We start from the raw sequence: 22,050 nt of genomic DNA on the forward strand, positions 1-22,050 counted from the left end.
GTTTGATACTGATGTGTACACAGAGCCAGTCTTAAAGTTGACTGGGAAAGTAGACTTTTTTTGTAGCAGTTAGTTGTTAGTCTCAGCATGCCATTCAGTTTTGTTAGCTGCAGCGTGGTCTGAGGCTACAGCAGCTAGATGGAGACTGCAAAGACGATAAAACTACAACTGAAGCTACTTTCAACTAGGCTTTTAAGAGAGACATACTCCTTTAAAACTTCTAGTGATGTAAGTGGAGCAGTATTCCTGTGATGTAATTTGGGCCAGTGGTATTATCCGCCCAACCCTGAAAACAGGTCTCTAGTGTTGTAAAGTTGTTTTTATGTGTCACACTGTGCCCGTAGCCTGGAACAGACAAAGCGCATTGTTTCACACCAGAAGAATCTGGAACATCACTGAAATGTGTGAGAATTATGCTAATTATGAGAAAACATGCATCGGTAATGACCGCGGGGCTGCGTGTGATTGGCCTGCAGTGGTTCTGTTGTCATCCTCCGTGTCTATAGCTCACAGGCCAACAGACATGATGTAAGAAATAGTAATAATGTGATAATGTGTTCATGCGGAGTACTGTGGAGTTTACTGGGACACTGTCTTCTGGTCCGGGGGAGCCGGGGTGTTCTCTGCCAAGGGAGCTGTTTTAAAGGGACCTGCTTTATTTGAAACATACTCTCTTCCTCTTTCTTCTTCTCCCTCCCCCCTTTCCTTCCTGTCTGTCTTTTTTTTTTTTTTTTAACTCATTTTCTGTTTGTAGGCCCGCTCAGCTCATTAATGAAGAAATTGGTCGAAATAGTTCCTTTTTACAAGAGATTTTGTACAGTGCATAAATACAATAGACGTGATGTGTATGTGTTACTGCTATGAATCACATTATAAACAACGATGGTGGCTCGGACCCCCTGCCTCTGGACACATTAGACGCATCTGTCTTCTTTTCTGTGGCTCATTTCTGAACTAAATGAACATGGTGAAGAACAGATTGGTGCAAACAATATTGAGCTCACATGAATTAATTTTAATTGTGCCATTTAATTTTGCCAATAATGTCTCCCTGTGCTCTTCCTGTTGGTCAGGGGGAGCCAATCACGTTCTGCGAGGAGAGTTTTGTGAACCATCGCTCGAGCACCATGAGGAACTTCTTGTCCATGGCTGTCAACCTGCAGCTCTTCAAACAGGTACAGTACACGCAGCTATGTGTGTGTGTGTGTGTGTGTGTGTCTGTGTCAGAGTTTGCATTAGCCAGTAATTGTCAGGTGAAAATCTGGAAAATATAGACAATATATTTGACCTCATGTCTATAAAAAGCACCTGAAATCCTTGAATAATAATTAAGGTTGGAATAAACTAAACACCCGCTGTCATTTACATGGACACATGGACAGATGCACAACTTCATCCTGTAAGCAATAGGCAAGCACAAATAAATAGGAAAGGATGACTGAGTGCTTACCTGGTAGGTTACTCTGTCCTCTCCAATCAATGTCAGCGTATTTTTAGTGTTCAGCTGGTTTGTATTTACAGGGGAAAAAAACTTCATTTTCACAGATGAAAGTTGTCTTTCACCGACCCATGTGTGCGCAACAAACTATCGACTGGTTACAGCTAGTATTTACTGACTTGACAGTTCAGAGTCGGGAGAAATGGAGAAGAGAGAGGAAAGGCCGGGGCTAAGAGCTTTTTTTATTGACCCCCAGAAGCTGTTTGCTGCGGTGTATTTATTATGCTCACACATCTTTATGTCATTCTGTTTGCTCAATTTGGGCTGGTGTGCAAGCCAAGGCATGACCATTTAGGACTGCTAAAAGATCTTTTGTAGAGTGCAAAACCATATCAAGATTGCATTTTAAGTAAGTAATTTTAGATATGTGTCTTTAACACATGCATGCATGTATTGGTAATAGATGTGGCCACAATTCTTTCTTATTTTGCAAATTGAGCGTCCACTGGACAGTGGATAGAAATCCTAGTGTTATCTCTGGTGTGTGTTTTTGCAAGTATGTGTATTTACATGCATGCATATGTGTGTGCATGTGTATATGTGAGTGTCTGAACAGGTGTGCCTTCATTTGCTTGTGGTTACATGAGTTTCCCTTAAAATCACTTGATATACAGTATACATATTTTCTTCCCAAAATCAACTCCCCCAGCAATACTGAACTTATCACAGCAAGAGCACACATCAAAGATATCTCTGGCTGTAAAAAAAATTTCCTCTCACCTCTTGAATTTTTCTAAGTGCTCTCTGACCCGTGATAGCAGTGTGTGATTTACCCCTGCGAGTACGGCACAGCGTACCCTCAATCAGCCTTTTGTTTCTCTGGACACTCTGTCCCGTCTATAATTTTCCCAGGCAGAGCAGATAGCGAGCAGCAGTTCAAAGCATCCTCCCGGCTGGCTCCCGCCTGAGCGGTAGCATTGGGAAACAGGCCCTTATCTCTCCTCTCCTCCTCTCCAGCACAGGGGATGGGGTGAGGTTATCTCCTCCACTCCTCTCCCTGCTGAAGTGAGAGAGGCCAGCGGTCCGCCCGAGCTCTGCTCCGGCCATGACCCATATCCACTCACAAACATAGAAATACAAGTGCGGGGGCTGGGTGGGGGTGCCTGAACACTCACTTCTGCGGACACACACATGCATTCATTAATTATCTTGTTATGTATTTATTATCCAATTTATTTCCTTATAAAAAGTATATTATGCATTATATTTAGGCCTGTAACTAGGACTGCTTTCTTCTCAGTAATCCTGCTAATCGACAGTTGTTCCAAATACAGTAAATAATAAATGCTGCCTGCTATTTTTGATGTTTTTTATTCAGATAAGAGTTATTAAGCTTGGTTAAAGTCCATAAATGTTGCACTGATTACATTACAGTAATAGAGATAGTAATAGAGACCACCTCAACTCTTATTTTTCATTTTCCAGCTAAAGTAAACAGAGTTTGCACTCTACTGTAAGGTGTTGTTGATGGAGGGGGACCCTGGGACGTCATAGCTGCTTGGCTGTCTGAAATAACAAGTCAAACAGAATATATTCAATAATACTTATCATTTATTTACTGACAAACAATAGCCAATGTGTGGGATTTTTCACTGTCAGCTAAATGTCAACACTGTTGGGTCTAACTCTGGATGAGTGTGTTATTGGGACCGGGAGACCACAACACGTCAAAAACATAACGTTCTCTCACGTTACACTGTGCTAAAGCGAATGTATAATGTTGAGGTGTTACCTGTGTTTGAGGTGTTACCTCCCCAGCAGGGAATTGCTTTTCTACAGGTATTACATTTAGCAATGTTCTTTTCCACCCTTGTTAACCTAAGCCACATTCTGCTTAGCAGAGTGTTTGCTCTGCAATGAGCTGTAGTTCCATCTTGTTTTGTAAACAGCAGCATGGAGCTGTTGATGCAACTCAAGTTCAGCAAAACAATACACATACTATGGGGGCAAGGTGGTCCAGTGGTCAGAGAGACCTGTGTCCTGCCACAAGACACTGAAGCCCTATCTGCTCACTCAAATTCCTAAAATGTAAATGAGCCATGATATATGTCAAAACAATCCTAGGCTAGAGATCTACATTTTACCAGATGAGCGCATTTGAATTATGCTCTTAGGTAGCAATAAGCAGAAACATAAGTCATTTTATCCCATGCTTCTATGACATTTGGACACCGAACCAACCCTAACACACACACACACACACACACACACACACACACACACACACACCTCTTAATATCTCTGTTTCTCTCTCTCACCTTCTAACACACTTCCGTTCCCAGAGCCAGTCTTTGCTCTCTGTTCAGTCCACCAGCCCATCTCTGTTCAGAACAGAACAAGTGGGAGAAGGCTGCCAAAAGAATGCGGGGGAAAGCCTGTCAACATTAACCTGCTTCCTATCAACCATCCTCAGCTCCTACGCACTTGCACACACACACACACACTGCCACGTGCGTGTATTGTGCTAGTAGAGGCTGATGCAGTGAACCCTCTTCCTCTTATTGACAAAACCAAGCCATACACAGTCTTCATTAGGTCTGCAGGGGGACTCTCACTCTGCCAATTTACTGCCGGGAACCTTTGTTCACATAATACCTCCCATCAATCAATAATCATCCCTCATCCTCGATGTATGAGTATGTTTCCCAAGTCTTGAATCGAAAGGGGGAAAGGTGTATTCCTGCAAAACCAAATGACAGCTGCATTTCCCTAGAAACTGTTAAGATAATTCAACATGCCTGGTGTATGTCAGCCAGGTTTGACTGTTAGGCAAGAAGGTAGATTGAGGAGGCAAAGAGTGTAACCCTCTGGATCTCATTTCGGAGAGATGATCTGGCCAAATGTTGAGGTTCCGGCGTTGACCACACAATAGGATGCAATGACTTTATAATCCATATTTAGGGCAATTGTTACTGTAGAGCCGGTATACAAATCAAATCCCATACATCAGTACATTGTAATGTGTACGCAAACAGTATACACATGATATGTGCATGTTGATTAATCACTTTAGTCCATCAGTCACTGTATACCAGTTCAGATGTACATGGCCCATCTGGGTACTTGTGGGTTACAGCTAACTGGTTAGCATTGCTACCAGTCTCTCCCTGTTAGCATGACATGACACATTACCAAATTCCCATCATTTTACAGTCTGTTGACAGTGGAGGCAGCCAGGTATGTCAGTCAAGATAAAACAAACTTTATCGATCCCAGAGTGGAAATTGCATTGTAGCAGCAAGGCTAGGATACAGATAAAAATACAATGAACAAAACATATTGAAGATTAAAAATATGTCTTCATCGTGACAAGCCAATAACAGTGTAAAACAGATGTTTAGATTTGATTTAGTTATCTGACAATTCATAGTTTGGATGGAAATTTACAAACAGCCAAGCGTGTATCCCTGGTTTGTTTTTGCCACTTAAGCCCCTATAGAGTTCAAATCTAATCCCAGCTTCTGGTTCCATAACTCCCTCCAGAGTTGAAATAAATCTAGACCGTTCTCCCCGTGAGTCGGTCAGTGTACCAGCACTGGCAGCCAGATGGGATAACTCGGGCCTCTCTACTGTCTGCAGCCAGAACAGCAAGAGGAAACAAGATGAGATGTGTATGGAGCAGGATTTACCTCCAAGTCTGCAGCACTCAATGTGCGTTAATCTGTTATTCTGCGTGGTTTGTCTTGAGCTTATGTACACATGTACTTTGGCTTGGAGTTTCTTTTGAAAAGTCAAAAACAATGTAAACAGAATAATTTAATCATTCTCCTGCTTTTTGTCCAAATGGAACTGATCCTATACAGTCTGAATTTATTTTCTAGAATTGTCTCTTTTGAAATACTCACCCTCAAAACAAAGAAAATGGCTGAGAATCCTGCTTTGTGAGTGCGTGCATGAGTGCGTGAGTGAGTGTTTTGCATGTGCTGGTTTGTATGTGCGTGTGCCTGGTGATCACATAGCCTGCCATTGTTGAGTAATGTCTAATTAAGGGACCACAGTGAGGCAGGTAATCTGGCCGGGGAGCGGGGAGGGAGATGGGGGGATAAGTGGAGGCTTTGGCTAGGTGATGATTTGGGTTGATTATCTGCACTAATTGGGCCAGCTAAGCATTGGAGCAGTGGCTGGAACCTGCAGTCTCACCTCTCATTAAAATGATCTAATGATGGAGTTTCCAGCCCTTCTGACCAGAGCAGAGGGGGGGTGGAGGGGGGGCGGGGGTGGTTGTGTTGGTCTCTAGGTAGCAGGCTCCCCCCTGGGACCCACACCCAAAAACAGCCTATAGTGTAGATACACTAGGGACGCACTTACAGAGCTAGGGGAAATAATCGCTACAGTTAAAAAAATTAAATGTCAGTACGCTGATGTCAAGTATCTATATTTGTATTCAAAAGTATAGGCCACCATGGTGGAAAGGTGTTGAATTAACTCATAGAATAGTTAATCACAATAGAAATGCTTTATGTATCACTAAACATTTAGAATACCAGCATTACGGCATTGCTAGCTGCCTAGTCATTCCTTCCCTTATACAAATAACACTGGTACTGTGACTGGTTAGTGTATTTTTAGTTTTTGGTTGAAAACAAACATTTAAGTATCATAATTATATTGTCAGACAAAAAACACATCTGTAAGAAGGGATAAGAAAATAAAGAAAAGACTCTCTTATTGAAATTATAAATTGGTATTTTAACAGGTTTTAATGGCCCAAGGTCAAGAAACTCAATCATTGCATAAATAAACCATGTTATCAATTTACATAAGAATAACACCAAAATTGCAGGTACATGTTTTTTCACACCAGCAACAATAACTTTCCAACATTAGCTTTAGGATATCACTTGAAAGCATTATGTCAATTTGTTTTCAACATGCTACTCTTTGCCAAGATTTTTCTGTTATTGCAAGCAATGGGACAGGAAACTAACAGCAAAAGATTCGGGGCCAATGTGGTAGGAATTAGTTGATTGAAAACAGTGCACCCGAGGTGAAACATGCTGACTCAGTGATCTACATTCATACATTCATACATTCGTATAGTCATTAATACATTCATATATAGTTGTTTTGATGAACTTTGAAAAGATTTGAAAGTTTTTCAAGATGTTTAAAATTGAGTAAAGACGATGGAGTCTTTTCAGCTTATTCAAAAGGTTCAAAACAGTATAAGACAATACAGGAAAGTCCACCTTGACATACCAGTCAGATCACTGAGCCGGTGCCAAGCTGCCCGGGAAGCAGCACCAGGGCTGTTATCATGGGCCGAGATGATAAGAAGGAACCCTTTGATGTGTTTATGACTTTTATTGAGATTATTTTGTTTTTCTTTTCTCCTTCCCTTCCCGTCCTTCCTTTTATTTGGTCATGGATTGTAAAAATCTCACTAGATGCTTTAATGTCTAAGGAATGCTGTTATTTTTGCTGTGTTAATCACAGAAGCTGAGGTGTGTGTGTGTGTGTGTGCGTCTGTGTCCTTGTGCCAGTGCATAAGTATGTGAGTGTGCACGTTTGCTTGTGCGTGCGGACATGTTTGCGTGCATTTGTGTGTGTGCGCGCTCGTGAAATGTGTAGCTGTCTTGGTTATTAGGTCCATATTTATGAGATGGTGTTTTATGCGCTCCATGTGACAAAGGGAGGAAATGAAACTTCCCCGTGTCTCAGACAGCATGCAGCATGTAGTCTGCTGCCCTAATCCCTCACCTGCTCTACATTACCAAATCCCTATTACCTGCAACCCACCTAATCTAGGGGTCTAGTCCCTGCCAGGTAGGATTAATACCACTCTACTGTGGCCTGAGTGTTTGAGTCTGTGTGTGTGTGTGTGTGTGTGTGTGTGTGTATCTGTGTAAGTGTGTGTACCTCCAGCCCCCCCCACCCCTTCTTTAATAAGCGTGTTGTAATTTATGGTTGCAGTTCATCGACGGACGGCTGGCCAAATTGAACGCAGGCCGGGGCTTCACCGACGTGTTTGAGGAAGAGATCACAGAGGGGGGCTTCTGTGGAAGTGAGTGGTGCAAGGCCTGTCTATCAATTAGTCAGCTGATATTTATTTGGCACATTTCATGCAGTGGATACAAGCTACGGTGCTTTTGTAATAAATAAAAGCAGTGAATAAAACACAGAGAAACATTTAAAGTTGCAAAAATGACAGTTAAGATAACAGCAAAGAGAAGGCATAAAACAGCACTGAATAAAACATAACTTAATAGAATAAGTATGCCTGAGTGAAAACAATGCTAAAAAGGTTAAATGTCCACAGACTCTGCTTTAAAACACTAAATTAGAAAGATATTAAATTATATATTTGTATAAGTATGTATTTATAATAAACTTATTATAAAACGGATAGTTCTGGTCCCATTACTGATTGGCTGAGTCATGTTAGATGGCTGTTGTAAATTTCCTGATCAACACACACCTGTGACTGCATAGCAATTCAATTAAATATGAATGTGCTAATTGAAAATCAGTTATACTGTACTTAAGTGTTGCTGAGCAACCATTGTTTAGCTACCATTCAAGAACTATATTGTTTTCAGAAGAATAACATTAAATTATTATTATTTAATTATTATTGATTACAAATAAAAGATTATGCTTTACATCATGCCTAACAGCGGCTCTTAGCTCTTCTGAAGTCTCTGTAAAGCACGGCCTCTCATGGTTTATTGCATAATTTTGCTTTATTTGACATGCATCTGGAATGCCGTTTGGATCACATAAATGTTCTATTAGAATTGATAGGAAGGGCACTTGTAAATCTTGTTCAATAACACAAAAGATGAGTGACAAAAATATTATTTGTTATGGAAATTAGTGTTATTTCATGTGCACGAGACATCAGAAGTTGGGATGTGAAACAAATTCCACTGGAATGTTCTGCCAAATTATGTCATTGGCATGATGACACTTCACATTTGAGCCTCATTTCCATAAAAAAAACAACAGTATTCTGTGACAGCCAAATGGCCAGCAGATTATTGGGTTCCCATTCAATCCCTTCTATTTCTGTTCTCTCACTTTTAAGAGCAGACTCTCAATCATATAGTCTAAATCACCACTACAGGTCCATTCTTTACAGTTGGAATGCTAATTTTACATTCATCAGTTAACGGTATATATTATTATTAGTTAGATGATAAAGTTTGGATGGAAGAAGAAGTAGCAGAACTATGAGCAAGTGCAAAAGTGTGTTGCTGATTAAATGTTAGCAAAGAACTTGCTTTATTTTGGCATCCTGTAGAGTATTCTTCTACACTGGCATTTGCGACCGTTTTGAGTTCCATTCTAATAATTCTGATATTCTTATATTTCTAATTTGTCACTTAGACAAGTCCGACTGTCATACAGCATGCTTTATATTCTTTTAAGCCACCAAAGCCACTAATGAAGGGGCTAAGGAAGAAAACATCTTTTGTTAAGAGTTTGTCAAGTTTTTTCTGAAAAAGAGATTACCAAGAAAATAGTACCAAAGACATGCACGATAGAACTTGAATTTTATTTTTATTTTACATGTCTGGTATTGACCACAATACTTGACAGTGCTCTGTATTTGCATGTATGACTCATTTAGTGTCATTCTAGTTGTCCCGTTCAATATGGGAATGGCTGTGCCTATGATGTAAAATGTATGAATGTGTGTCCGGCTATCAGACTGTATTGCACAGAGATACACGCTGTAATATGCATAGCTACCTTTGCTTTGTAGCGTAAATACTATTGAGTGCAAAATGATTAATTCATATTTCCTGTGTTTTATACATCCCTCCAGGTAATTCAAGGTCTTATCAACAATGGATGCACACTGTGAAGGTATTCAGAGAACGTCCCGCATACTGTACCTAAATGCTTTTATCTGAGGCTTTTTTTTTTTTTTTTTACGTTTCACCCGTTTTTTTTCCCCAAGTTCTATTTAATTGAAAGCGTGATTGACACGGCTCAGCGTTTGAAGTCTTGGTGTTGCCTTTGGAATGAAGGGGCTGAATGAATGTACAGATCCAGCCTGAGCGCAGTTTGGTGTGTGAAGCGGCGCGTGCAGCAGGACAGTGGAGACAGACGGGGAGGGAGACAGAAGTGATTTGACGTGACAAGACGTCCTCCGACATGACATGTTGATCTGGCAGCAAACACAGGCGTTACTCCGTTGAACCGACCCAAGAACATAGATCTCTCTCTTTCTTCATCTCTCTCCCCCCTCTGTCTCTTTCCGCCTCTCCCTTTCTACCCCCCATCCATCTCTCTTTCCCTCCCTCTCCCCCTCTTTTCATCTCCGTCTCTCTCCCCCCACCCTCTCTCTCGCTCGCTCGCTCAGTATCTCTCCCACTCTCCCCCACCCTCTCTCTCCCTCGCCCCGTGCCATCAGCTAAGGCTGAATTAGTTCTCTAGAGTGCTCTTCAAAGGTTTGTTAAAGTTCACATTTCCTGACTGACAGGGATCTATAAGAGGGGCCTTCACCTCGGCCCCTCTCCTCCTCTCCCTCTGCCGACTCCTGAAACGCCGGCTGCCATTTACACTGTTTAGCCGTTTAGCCGACGCCTCGCGCTCACACTGAAGACCAAAGAGAGAGAGAAAAAGAGTGAGAAGCAGAAGGAAGGAGGAGAGACGCAGCAAGTCGGAGAGAAGAGAGGAGAGGCTCAGAGAGATATTGGGCACTATGGAGTCAGTCTGCAGAACTCAAAGCAGAAATCAATCATGCAACTGTCCTTTCCATCACTGTTTGAGGCTGCTTCTAAATAAAAACCACTCCTGAATGCTGTGAAAATAATGTGGTTTATGCTTGAGTGATATGATCCTTTTGTCTAGTTTCCCTAGTATTCAAACATTGGACTACAATACCATTTACAGCTTTTTTTTCTTGCTTTTTTTTGTGTGTCACATTGAAAATTAATCCTGTATGCGTATGTGAATAATTTACATTTAAATAATTGGTTGGGAATAGTATGTGTGTGTGTGTGTGTGTGTGTGTGTGTGTGTGTGCGTGCGTGCGTAACCTCACTAAATGACTTGACTAACACTGCGTTCTGTGTGTGTTCCAGAGAGGAGGAGCGCTCATCAACACAGCGGTGACAAAGGCAAGTTCCTCTGTCAAAACTGCAAATGTATAATACGCTGCCGCATCATGCAGCTTAATACTTCGTTCGAATACATCCATAACTTGAATGCTGGAGAAAATACACGGCAATAGAACTGGAGATGATGACATGTGTTGCAAGCTATTCTGAAAGTATAACCTGTATGCTTACATATGCTGAAAAATAATTTGAAAATGTAGCTTGAAAATGTTCTGTCTGGGAGATACTAGGGAGAGAATGAGACTCCTGTTCTTGAGCAGTTTTATGAGCAGCACCCATGTCAGTATGTGTTGTGCAATAGGTGCTCAGGATGCCCTTTCATGCTATCATTGTCTTGTATTAGTGTGTGAGGCGCTCTTATCCAGCCTTTTGTCTCTGTGTTTTGGCCACGGGGATCAAAGCATTTCTTGATGTTACATGAAACCAGAGCAGAATGTTAATGCAGCATGTTTTGATTAGTAATGTATGTGTGTGCTTGTGTGTGTCCGTGTGCTTGTGTGTGTGCGTGTGTTGTTTTTCCTCGTAGGCCAAGAGTCATGCCAAGAGGGGCATCCGGGACATTAAGGGCAGACTCAAAGCAAGGGTAAGCAACACGGACCTTCACACCTTTCTCACGCACATGCACACACTCCTCAAACATACACACACACACACACAAGTCTTCTCCGGAGCACATAGATAGACACACACCCCCCTCATAGAAACAGACAGGAAGGCTGCTTTACATGGAGTGTGTGATTCTGACGCAGGGGCTTTTAATGACTGGTGAAGCCTGCTTAGCGCTTTGTTCAGGGCTGTACATTTTTAACCAACGCCCCTCTGGCTATGGCCTGTCATGTCATCGGAGCCCCGGCCCCACTTTCTCCTTTATTGTCTGCATATTTCATCAGTGAGCCTGTGATTTCCTCAAAGCTAATGTAACGAGTTGTATGTTTCCATAAGCCTGATGGATTTGATAAGGCAATTGCAGTTTGATCTGTCAGTGTGAAACTGAGGAGAGGGGGCACTGATGAACAAGAGCAGTAGGCAATGTTCTGCAGTGTGTATACACACACACACACACACACACACACACACCCAGCTCTTCAGCACTAACTGGCAAAGGGAAGTGCTGAAAAGTAGTGGATTTTGTAGTTTAACATAGATTTCCTGTGCCTTCAAAAGAAAAGATAATTTGACCTGTGTCAATGTACATTCAATTTAAGTCTCTTAGCCTGGGATCACACTTAATCTGTAATGCAGTTATGTTGCTGCAAGCAGTGTGCAGACTTCTACACAAGGATCCCAAGGCACAAACGTACCAAGATGAAACTGATGAGACGTGGTTATCGATTGTAGTATTACAACATAAATTGTTGTTGCAACTTTGATTCGCTGACGAAATCTTTTCATCATGAAAACGTCACTGAGAACTAGCAAAAAACTGGGCAAAACAACACTTGCTTCAGTTCACGCAACGCAATGCACCTGCAACTGAATGATACAGTAGTGACGGATTCTTTCATTTGAAATGGATGAGCATCCGCTGGAGAGCAACACACTCAATGTGTTGTGGTCTGGGCCTTACACATGAACGCATGCACACACAACGCTGTCCAAACTAAACAATATTTGTATATCAGTTTAGTCAGTTTACTCTACTAATCATCTAATTTTACAGTCTTTCTCTCTCTTTCCACCTCTCTCTCCCTCTCTCTCTCTCTCTCAGGAAGAGGAAGAAGAGGGGATGACGTTCTGCGCCGGGTCTCCCACCAGCACCAAGAGCCTGTCTCCAAGGAGACTGCAGAAGATGAGACGGGTATGATACACACACTCCCAGATGCATGTCGGTAAATTAGTTAACTATGTATACATTGATCTTGCCGGGGCTTGGTTATCATCTGACAAACTATGGAATGGATACAGTCTTCTTCCTCTGTACCCCGTCCACTTTTCTTCTCATCGCTGTCCTACTCTCTCTTTCTTTCTCTCTCCATCCCCAATCGCTGTCCCTCCAGACATCTCTCTCTCTCTCTCTCTCTCTCTCTCTCTCTTTCTCTCTGTGTTGTAACAGCTCTTTGAAGTACATTAGTTTGTCAGGGTGCCAGATGTAATGATAAGCATTTTTTTTTGTATTCGGTGAGCTCATGTTGTACATACAGTAGGATTTTTCTCTGAACAGTACGGACAGTAGAAGCAACTCATCTGCTGGTCAGCATTTCCTCTGAAGAATTTGCTTGTGCACCATAAGTGGGTAGCACGTTTTTCTTTGTTGTGCGCAAAGCTGGCATACGATGTGCCAGCACACGCACGCTCACAAACTACACACATTCATTACTGAATTTACGAAGAGAGTTAAGAATGTTCCGTAAAATTATAAGCTTCTGTGCTGTACTGTTTATGTATGCACATATATTTTTAGTTTGGGAAGTTTACTATCATGTCATTAAAATGACACACTTCTATATTAAACACATACGGGCCCCCAGCTAGAGCTTGTTCCCCTGTTAATTCTAAATAAAAGAATAAAATACATAAAAAGGTGAGTGGACTGCCCACTCTCCTTTTTAAAAAACGCAACAACAGAAAAAAACACGCATGCATGCACCCGACGCGCACGCAGACATTTTGGTCATACTCATGTGAGAGTGTGATTAGAAGCGGTCGCGCTGTCTCTAATTAGCGTTGTATTTCCTGTGTGTGTGATGAGGCTGGAGAGTCGTAGCGCAGAGGAAGGTGTGACGGCCGAGGAGAGGAGAAGGAACGGCAATTAGGGCTTTTCTAAAGGCCTCCTCGGACACCCTCCCCCCGCCAGCACACACAAAGACGGCCCGACACACACACACACACACACACACACAGATTAACAGTTAACATGCAATTGATGTGTGCACACACACCCACAAACACACGCGCACAGTATACAGGACATACACACACTCACACCCCTGTCCCCGCCATTGAGGCCTGTTCATTGCCACAGTAACGGGTCCCCAGGGACCACTGGAGGAGGGACACACAGGACACAGGATAGCATGTCCCAGAGCGCTGGTTTGTGTGTGTGTGTGTGTGTGTGTGTGTGTGTGTGTGTGTTTTCATATAGTCCATCAGTTTCACTTCAGCCATATACAATGCTCTGCCCTTTCTAATCTTTTTATCAGGCCTTCCTAACGTTGCTTATAGTTACTACCGGAGTATATCAGTAAATTGCTATTCGTAGGCTATCCACACACCTTAAATCCCAGTTGTAATCCCCTTACTCTACACACAGAAACATGGGGGAGTGTAGTCTGACGTCCCAAGACTCAAAAAGAAAAAGTCAAGAAAGCCTTCATAATAACCTGGAGAAAGATTGAAACATAAAAAGCAATTGGTAGGACTATAGAAGATGAATCTGCTGGAAATTGTAGGCTAGATGCTTTCACTGAGGTTTTTTTTTTTGTTTTAGGATTATGCCATTAGATGGGATTTCTGTTCAAGTATTTATATGCAAATTACAATACATTGAATTAGAAAGTCAGAATGGAAATGGAAAACAAAATAAAATTTCCTCAGTATCGCAAAAAACGTTTTTTCCGCTCTCTTGAGGTGGAAAAGTTTTTTGTTGCTAAAAAATTATGCAATAAATAGCACTGGAAATGGATTTGTCGAATAAATAATAACATAGCGCTATGAGTCTTTCCAGTTTTCTCATGGATGTGTTGTTTTTTTTCTGAAGTAGCTACACTGTGCATTCAGGAAGGCTGTTTATTCGCTCCGACCCGGCTGATTGAAGCACGCCTTATTCACATTCTATGTTTTGTGACAATTCAAATGTTCGCTTAAAATTTGCTTGACAGTCAGAGGGAAACATGGCTATTGTTACTCCTCTCTCACTCTCTCTGTCTCTCTCTCTCACTTTTTTCTTTCTCCGTTTTTTTCTGAGATTGCCTCTTATGAAATCTTTATACTGTTGTTTTGCCTGCAACTGTCTTGACCAGGTGTTCCTTGCGAGAGAAATTGATCTCTGTGGGACTAACCTGGTTAAATAAAGGTTAAATAAAATGCTAAAAAAGATTTGTCCCTCTATCCTCACACCACACAACTTCCCCCAGAGCCCTGCCTTGTCTCACCCTTATCCTTAACTAGTCCTCAAAACATGTCCCTGTCCCTCTCCGCTGCCAAACCCAGGTTCTTTCTGTCTCAATCCATAAAACTCACAAATCCAATCTCAACACTGTAAACAGCCTAATTTTTAATCTTAAAATCGTATTTTTCTTAAAACAAGTGAAAAAAATCTACCAGTAGGGTGAGATAATTTCACTTGTTTCCAATGCAAATCATCTTGTTTCAAGAATTTCAAGATATTGTCACTTTGGTGAAGCTGCATTAGAAACAAATGAAATCATCTCACCCCACTGGCAAGGAAAATACGATTTTAAGAGTCAACACTAGACTAAATGACATGTTAAGTAGGATATTTTTTGCAGTGTGTCCTCAGCTACATTAAATATCCCCCAAGCCTACTCCCTGCATCCTCCAGTCCCCATGTTCATACCTTTGCCCAAGTGGCCCAGCCCGTACCCCCTGCGCTGAGCCCCAGTGTGGGCCTGCCTGGCAGATGGAGGTGCCTTGGCCAGGAGGCTGCTTCCTTCCACCAGCTCTGCATATTAAAGAGCCAGAAAGGCCCATTCACCTGCTGGATAATTCATAAACACTTTGTGCCGTCAGGAGCCTCAAAAATTTGAATATAGTTAATGTGACTGAAGACATTTCATCCTACTCCATGGAAGAAAAAAAAACAAACACGCCTGATACCTTTTTATCATTTATCATTTTTAGTGAAACCCCCCCCCCCCCCCCCTCAACCCCCTATTTCTTTGTCCTTGAATTGAAATGAATGATCCTGGAGTAGCTTCTTTAATTAATCAGAGCAAAATAATTAGGGTCATGAAATTCATATTCTAAACTGTATTTGATCAGCCAACACATGTACCAAAGTAAATAAGTGTTGATATCATATGCATACATATTCCAGCCGTTTCCAACAATGTGGGTGATTCGCAGTGTTTGGTGAGCTTGTTGATTAAGAATGTAGGAGTAATCCTTTCCCTTTGACTAGAACAAGTCTGAATTGGACTGCTGACTTCTTGTCTGATACAACAAACAAAAACACAATTGTTCTGGCTCTTGCGTGGTTTCTGTGTGTGAGCACCACGTCTGTTTCTGAGTCCCTGTGTGCGATTTTGTATATTTGGTGTATGTGACGGTGTTTGTGTGTGTGTGTGTATGTGCGCATGGCCGTGTGCTGCACACATTTGCAGACAGAATGTGTGTGACCGTAAATCAGCCCTTTTGTATTTGTGTGTGTATCTGTACAAGCATGTGCATGCATTTAGCAAGTGTACTCAGAATGGACGCAACAGAATGACAGCTGTTAAGAGAGCAGAGGAAATAAGAGGAGAGGAGAGGAGAGGTTGGGACAGTGTTATGGACAATGACAGCCAGCAGGCTCGTGGCCGCTGGCCGGGCTCAGCCCCAGGCTCTGGACTCTTCACCTGGTTAGACAGGAGAGGTGCCAGCCCAGGGAACACAGCACAGCTCAGGGTGGAAGGCAAACGGGGAGCTAACACAGATGTGAAGCAGAGGAACAAAGTCAAATGGGTAGTTCAGTGTGTAAAATAGTGTTTGGTGTGTGTGTGTGTGTGTGCATGGGTGGATGCGTTTGTGCGTTTCATCAGTGGGAGACAGCTTATGTGTTCATGGCCAGTGGACACATATGCACACTGTACACATGACTTGTGAAGTGCCTATGTTGTAATGGGGGAAAAATGCACACATCTGCATGGTGATGATTTCAGGATGAGGGACTGTCAGTCGTCTTTGTGTGTTATACAGTAGAGTGTACATGTGTGTGTGTGCTAATGTGTATTGTTTTATACAGTAACACTTAACTTGACGTATTGCTCATAATGCATTATAAGGACATTATATTCAGAACATGATTTAAGATGCTATAATATAGACAGTGTGCAAAAATGCAATACTTTCTTGGTAAACTGAATAGCTAATAATTTCACAACACATACAGATTATAATGCATATGTGTTATGTCATAATTAATAATAATGCATGTAATTTTTGGCATGATTATAAATCAAGAATAGTGCATATATGCTTATAATACACTTATGATGAACTTCAACTAAAGTATTCCTGTCCATTGCTGTGTGTGCGGCGGTGTGTTTACATGGTTATTTGTATGTGTTTGTAGTCTCTAGTTCGCTTAGTTCCTCCCCACTTCAGAGACCAGTTGGATTCCTGGCTGAAACCAAAGTGCCATCTCCTGGCACCTCTAAAGTACTGCACCCACACACAGAAAGACACCTGGTGATTTTACTAGATGAGTTTAGTTTTCGTTTAACAGAATGAGCATAATGCACATTTTCCTTCTTTTTAAATGGGTCCTTTTTTAAAACGAAAAGGGAGTGGGCTTTCAGCAACAGCCAGTTGGACTGACGAGCAGTGGATCCTGCCTCAAACGCTGTCTGTCTCTAGTTATTTTTTCTTTTCTTTCTTTTTTTTCCCTTTCTTTTTTTTCGGTGAGCGGCTTTTAAACAGGCAGACGCAGACTTGGCCGTACTTCTGCAAAGGCTCTGCCTCTCCCCGAGGTTTGTTTGCATTTTCCCGGCATCTCTTCACATACACTGCCAAGCTGTGAGATCAGTGCCCACTCAGAAATACCATATGAAATGTATAATGTAAGGCTGGCTATTAAAGTCCTCTAGCGTTTGGCCCCGTCGCAGAGAAGCATAGTTGTTCCTCATAACCGGTCATGCAGGAGACGAAGGGAAGGGGAGGAGAAAGTTTATTTCTCCAAATATGCCTACTGAAATGGACGGTGATGACTATTTTCCCCTCATAACCACAGAAATGAAATATAAATGTATTTTATCACTTTTGAAGACTTTTTTGAGGCCCCTTGAATATATTTCATACCTTTGGCTATTGCTATTGGAAGCTCAAAGTACAGAGGTTTAGGGTGGAGGATTACTTAGCCATGTTTACTATCCTGACCCTCACTTCCTCGCCAGCCAGGACCGCAAAGGCATGTAACCTCTGCTGAAAACTCTGTGATTACATTACTGTATGTATTGCATGTTTTTGTCTGAGGACTAAATTGGAGGAAATCACTAATAATTTATTTCTTCAGTCTGGTACTCAGAACTCAGATCAAAGTAATTAAATAACATTTTGGCATAAAATCAAAGAGAGAATGCTTGCTTCTGAGTAAAACAGGAGTTTACCGTGCAAGAGGAGCTCAGATGTCAAATCTTTGCTTGATTTAGTGCTGTTTCAGAAGAATAAAATAGGCTTTCCTCCCTCTTCCAAACTACTGGATTTAGCCAGCTTTACTGTAATAGACTGGCCCTTTTTCATTATTTTCATGACTCCTGTTCATCTGCTGCATCTTTTCTTGGCTCCTTCGCTCTCGTTCTCCGCTTTCTGCACAGACTCACTTATGACGACGTGGTGTAGCGGGAGGGAGGGAGAGGCAGACAGACAGAAACAGTGACATCTGTCACTGACAGGAGAGCGATGGAGGGAGAAAATGAGAGACAGGAAGCCATGGAGGGAGAATCGCTTTTTCATTTTCACCTTTCAGCTTCCCATTAGCCGACAGCGAGAAGCTAATGAAGGAGCGGTATGAGAATCTGTTGGTCTGCTATTTCATGCTCTGGCTCTCCACTGTGTCCTGTCAGGCCTGGGGATGCATGGAGCGGTGGCAGAGCTGTCACAGTTTTAACATGGGGCCTGTTTACACCGGTTGAAAATATCTCATTGTGAATCTCTAAATTTTGAAGGTAGCCTCAACAAAGAGAAGCTCTTTTTGTACATCAACAGGCAGTGTGGAGCTTCAAATCTAATCCAAATTGGAGTTGTTGGATTCGACAAAGCTTCAGGAACAGTAGAATTATATTTGAGTAACTGACAAAAGCATACTTACTATCTCACATTACCAGTAAAATGAATGCAATATGTCAGCCATTTTGAAAAAAAAAGAGTAGCTTATAAAACTACCTCTGAGCCAAATTTGGCGCTTCTATCGTAAAATGGCCAGTTGTTGTAAATAGTTGCATCTGAACTGCCCCTCTGAAGGGTCACAGTGAAGAGAGGGAATGACAAATTGATAAAGCCGTGAAGTGAGGTACCATCCATTCATTGCTCCCCATGGAACTTCCTTTTGGGTAGACGGTACCAAGGCTGTAACAGAGATCAGAGGGCCAGGCTTCATGACCTGAGTCTGGTTGTGTTTGGGTTCACCTTGCTTTAATAAACACCTAGACGCAGAGAGAGGCCCCGCTTCCCTAAACACCGCCCCGCTGCCCAAATGAACACGCTACATACCTGCAAGCGCCGTGAACATACTGCGCATGGGTTCCTGTGTGTACGTGGACTCGCCCTCATGTGTGTGTTTCTGTCCAAAATGAGCGCTGTTGTGCCCGAGCCCACCCTCCCCAAGTGTCCCGCAGGTGCATCTCCATTCTGCGGTCCCCGGTCTCGCTGGCTGGCATGCCGGCCCGGCCCCAGATTTACTGCCCTGACACAGGAATCCATTAAAGGCTGTTTAGGGATCCCAGGCCCGAGCCCCTCTGAAATCTCTTTCATTATAGCTCCAAGCTACCATGGAGGGGGAGCGGGCTGGCCAATCAGCACCGCCGCCACATGTGTTCGCGTTTAGCCCGATGGCTGAGAGGCTTAAGTGGCCACTGCACACATTTCTCCTCCGCTGACTTTTATGGAGAAAATGGCACTTTAACTCTTTGTGTTTTTGTAATAGGGTGCGTATGTGTGTGAGTAAAGTGAATGTGTGTGCGTGTGCGTGTGTGTGACTGTGTGTGTGTGTGTGTCTTCCGTGGCCGAACACAGGCCCTAAACGAGGCCAGGCCAGCCACACGTTACATTCCGCCTGTCTGGCTGGCACTGTGTCGGCTAATCAAGACCGGCTTGGTTCGCCTTTCCAATGCCCACCTTCCCCTCCCCCCCTATCCCATCATTCTCTGGGGCTTTGAGGAATCTCTCTTCACCTCTCAGTATATCTTTCCTTCCTTCCTTCCTTCCTTCCTTCCTTATTTCATTCATTCCCTTCTTCCCTTGTTCGTTTGGTCTTCAGTGTTTGACTTTCTTCTGTTCTTCAACTTCTTCTCTCTCATTCTCCCGCTCTGACTCACACACACGCCACTCTCTTCACTTCTTCAACTCACCCCCTCTCCTCTGCTCACTTTGGGGGTTGTAAAGACCCCTTCCTCAGTGATGGGCTTTGATAATGTGGCAAACATGAGTTTATAGAGAAACACGCAGAGACACACAGAGAGGCGGAGCCAAATGGGGGGGGGGGAAAGAACAGCTCTTAAGAATGAGTAACTTTCTAATGCGAACATGCATGAAGATAGACTGTTAGCATCGCTAGCATGTTAGCTGTACCCCTCAAGTACCCAAATGGCCTGTGTGTATTTATGGCTAGCTTTAGTAGCTGCCTCTCCATACGTTTTGGAGGGACATTAATTGAAGCAGAGGGACAGAAAAAGAGGCATGAGATAGTGGAACAGAGACTCAGGGACGAGGGAAGTGTCAAAGAAGTAGAATTAGGAAAGAATAAGAGACCGAGCCAAAGATAGCTAAGAAAAGTGGGCAAAATGGAAGGGTTGAGTACATTTGTAAACGAAAGATAGTATTAACGTACACACATACACACGCAGTGAGAGAGGAACACGTGTGTTGTAGTGGAAGGCATGTTAATAAGCGGCCTGGGGCAGATCTGGGCTCCCATGGGGAGGGCCCTGCCCCGCTCTGTAAAGCCTCTCTCTCTTCTTTAACCCGCCCATTAAACATGGTACACAGGTGGCTTATTAAACCCACTGTGTCACACAACTACAGTACACACACTGATCCTTCACTGCTCCACAATGACAAATACAATCATATCACACGCATCGGTATCATAATGCAAATGTTTAGATGATGTGTGGTGATGACGCTACAGTTAGCCATAGCCTAGCTAGCAGTGTGGGATTCACACACAACGCCGAGTTTGATAAAATACTGCAGGGGATCTTAAAGATTTTTATCCCTAGACCCAAATTTGACAAATTTAGTCTCTACCCTCGGGGTCCAGGCTCATTAAAACAAGCTCGCACTCTTGTCTTATGGGGACCCACCAGGAGCAGACCTGCATCTTATTTCTATTGGGTCCCATGCCGTGGTTTTTAGGAAAGGCTGTACTTCAGTATGCACATAACATCATGTTCTATCTAGACTGCAAACACGGTACGCTTATGAGGAGCCTCGTATCTTTGATCTGAGACTCTCCCATTAGTCCGCTTACTATTTTATCAATTTTTTTCTTGATGTGTAGCTACAACCGTTTGCTGTGTCCTTCTCATCAACAGCAGAACTTCAGCAAGTCTCCCGTGAGCATGGGCGCTCGGGATCTGGGCCTGGGATTTGGACTCGACGATGATGAACTGGACACTGCAAGCAAGTAAGGCCTGACTCATTTTTACTCCTATTTCACTTATGTCATATTGCACCACAACACCTTTTTTGTTATTGAAATCATTTTCATATATATTTTCATATATTTTCAATATGGCAGTATGTATGCCACATGTAGATATGATATGTTCAATTTTTACTGGCCATTGGTTTCATTTTCTTGAAAAAACTAAGTTTAGAGCATTTTGAAAAGTCCATTTCCAAGCAGATTCAATCCTCTTTATTCATGATAATACTGCCCCCAAATGGACAGAGGTAGTAACAGCATAAACTGGCAGAAATGTTCCTTAAAACAGACACATACTGTAACTGTTTCTGGTTATCACATAGTCTAATTGTTGATCTGTTCTCAATGTTACTGTACAGTGCATTACATTTTTGATGTTTGGCTGGCCTAACCTAAAATCCCTACCTTGCCTCGAGATACGATGTTCTGTATAAATTGCAGTTATCTTGTTAGACATGAGAGTAAACAGATCCTCTCAGCCTGTCACAGGAATGATTTAGTACTATGTTCACTTGTCTTGTGATCACAGGATCTCCTCAGAGGACAGCGGTGAGATTCCCTCCTACTACATCGAGGACAGCGACGATTCCTATTCGCTGGACCTGGACATGGACTCGTCCCGCACCGGTCAGATGAATCTACTGGAGGAGATCCTGGACTCTCTGAACACGACGACGATAGAGCAAGGCAAACTCAGCGCTGCCAAGAGCCTGGACTTCTTCAGGTCCATGGATGATATAGACTACATCGCCCCGGTATGCAAGAGGGGGGGTGGAGGGGGGGATTCACAGTCAGTAACTCTCTATATCATTTATTTCTTTCTTAATAAGAAATGGGAGTTTTGATTTTAATTGATTTCGTTTCGTTTGGAATGCTTTTATCCAAAACACCATATAAGGACCATGAGTGCAGCATGCTCTACCCATTAAGATACACAAGAACACAACATACTCAGCATA

At 42.6% G+C, this 22,050-nt stretch overlaps 2 protein-coding genes across 5 annotated transcripts in view; one reads left to right on the plus strand and one right to left on the minus strand.

The window, feature by feature from the left end:
* Positions 1–22,050, minus strand: part of c9h1orf53 (chromosome 9 C1orf53 homolog) — a 485,525-nt gene that overhangs the window by 83,472 nt on the left and 380,003 nt on the right. The window lies entirely within an intron of this gene.
* Positions 1–22,050, plus strand: part of dennd1b (DENN/MADD domain containing 1B) — a 104,464-nt gene that overhangs the window by 77,274 nt on the left and 5,140 nt on the right. For 2 of the 4 annotated variants that reach the window (XM_071906927.2, XM_071906928.2), the window contains 8 exons: positions 1,074–1,175; positions 7,412–7,502; positions 9,270–9,310; positions 10,534–10,569; positions 11,096–11,152; positions 12,278–12,367; positions 20,979–21,070; positions 21,621–21,846. In XM_071906927.2, the coding sequence (XP_071763028.2) occupies positions 1,074–1,175; positions 7,412–7,502; positions 9,270–9,310; positions 10,534–10,569; positions 11,096–11,152; positions 12,278–12,367; positions 20,979–21,070; positions 21,621–21,846 (735 nt within the window). Of the gene's footprint in view, positions 1–1,073; positions 1,176–7,411; positions 7,503–9,269; positions 9,312–10,531; positions 10,570–11,095; positions 11,153–12,277; positions 12,368–20,978; positions 21,071–21,620; positions 21,847–22,050 lie in introns of all 4 variants that reach the window. The other 2 variants (XR_013505108.1, XM_078285831.1) reach the window with 2 other exon arrangements.

This window comes from Centroberyx gerrardi, chromosome 9 (genome assembly GCF_048128805.1).
Source record: "Centroberyx gerrardi isolate f3 chromosome 9, fCenGer3.hap1.cur.20231027, whole genome shotgun sequence".
Classification (NCBI taxonomy): Eukaryota; Metazoa; Chordata; class Actinopteri; order Beryciformes; family Berycidae; genus Centroberyx; species Centroberyx gerrardi.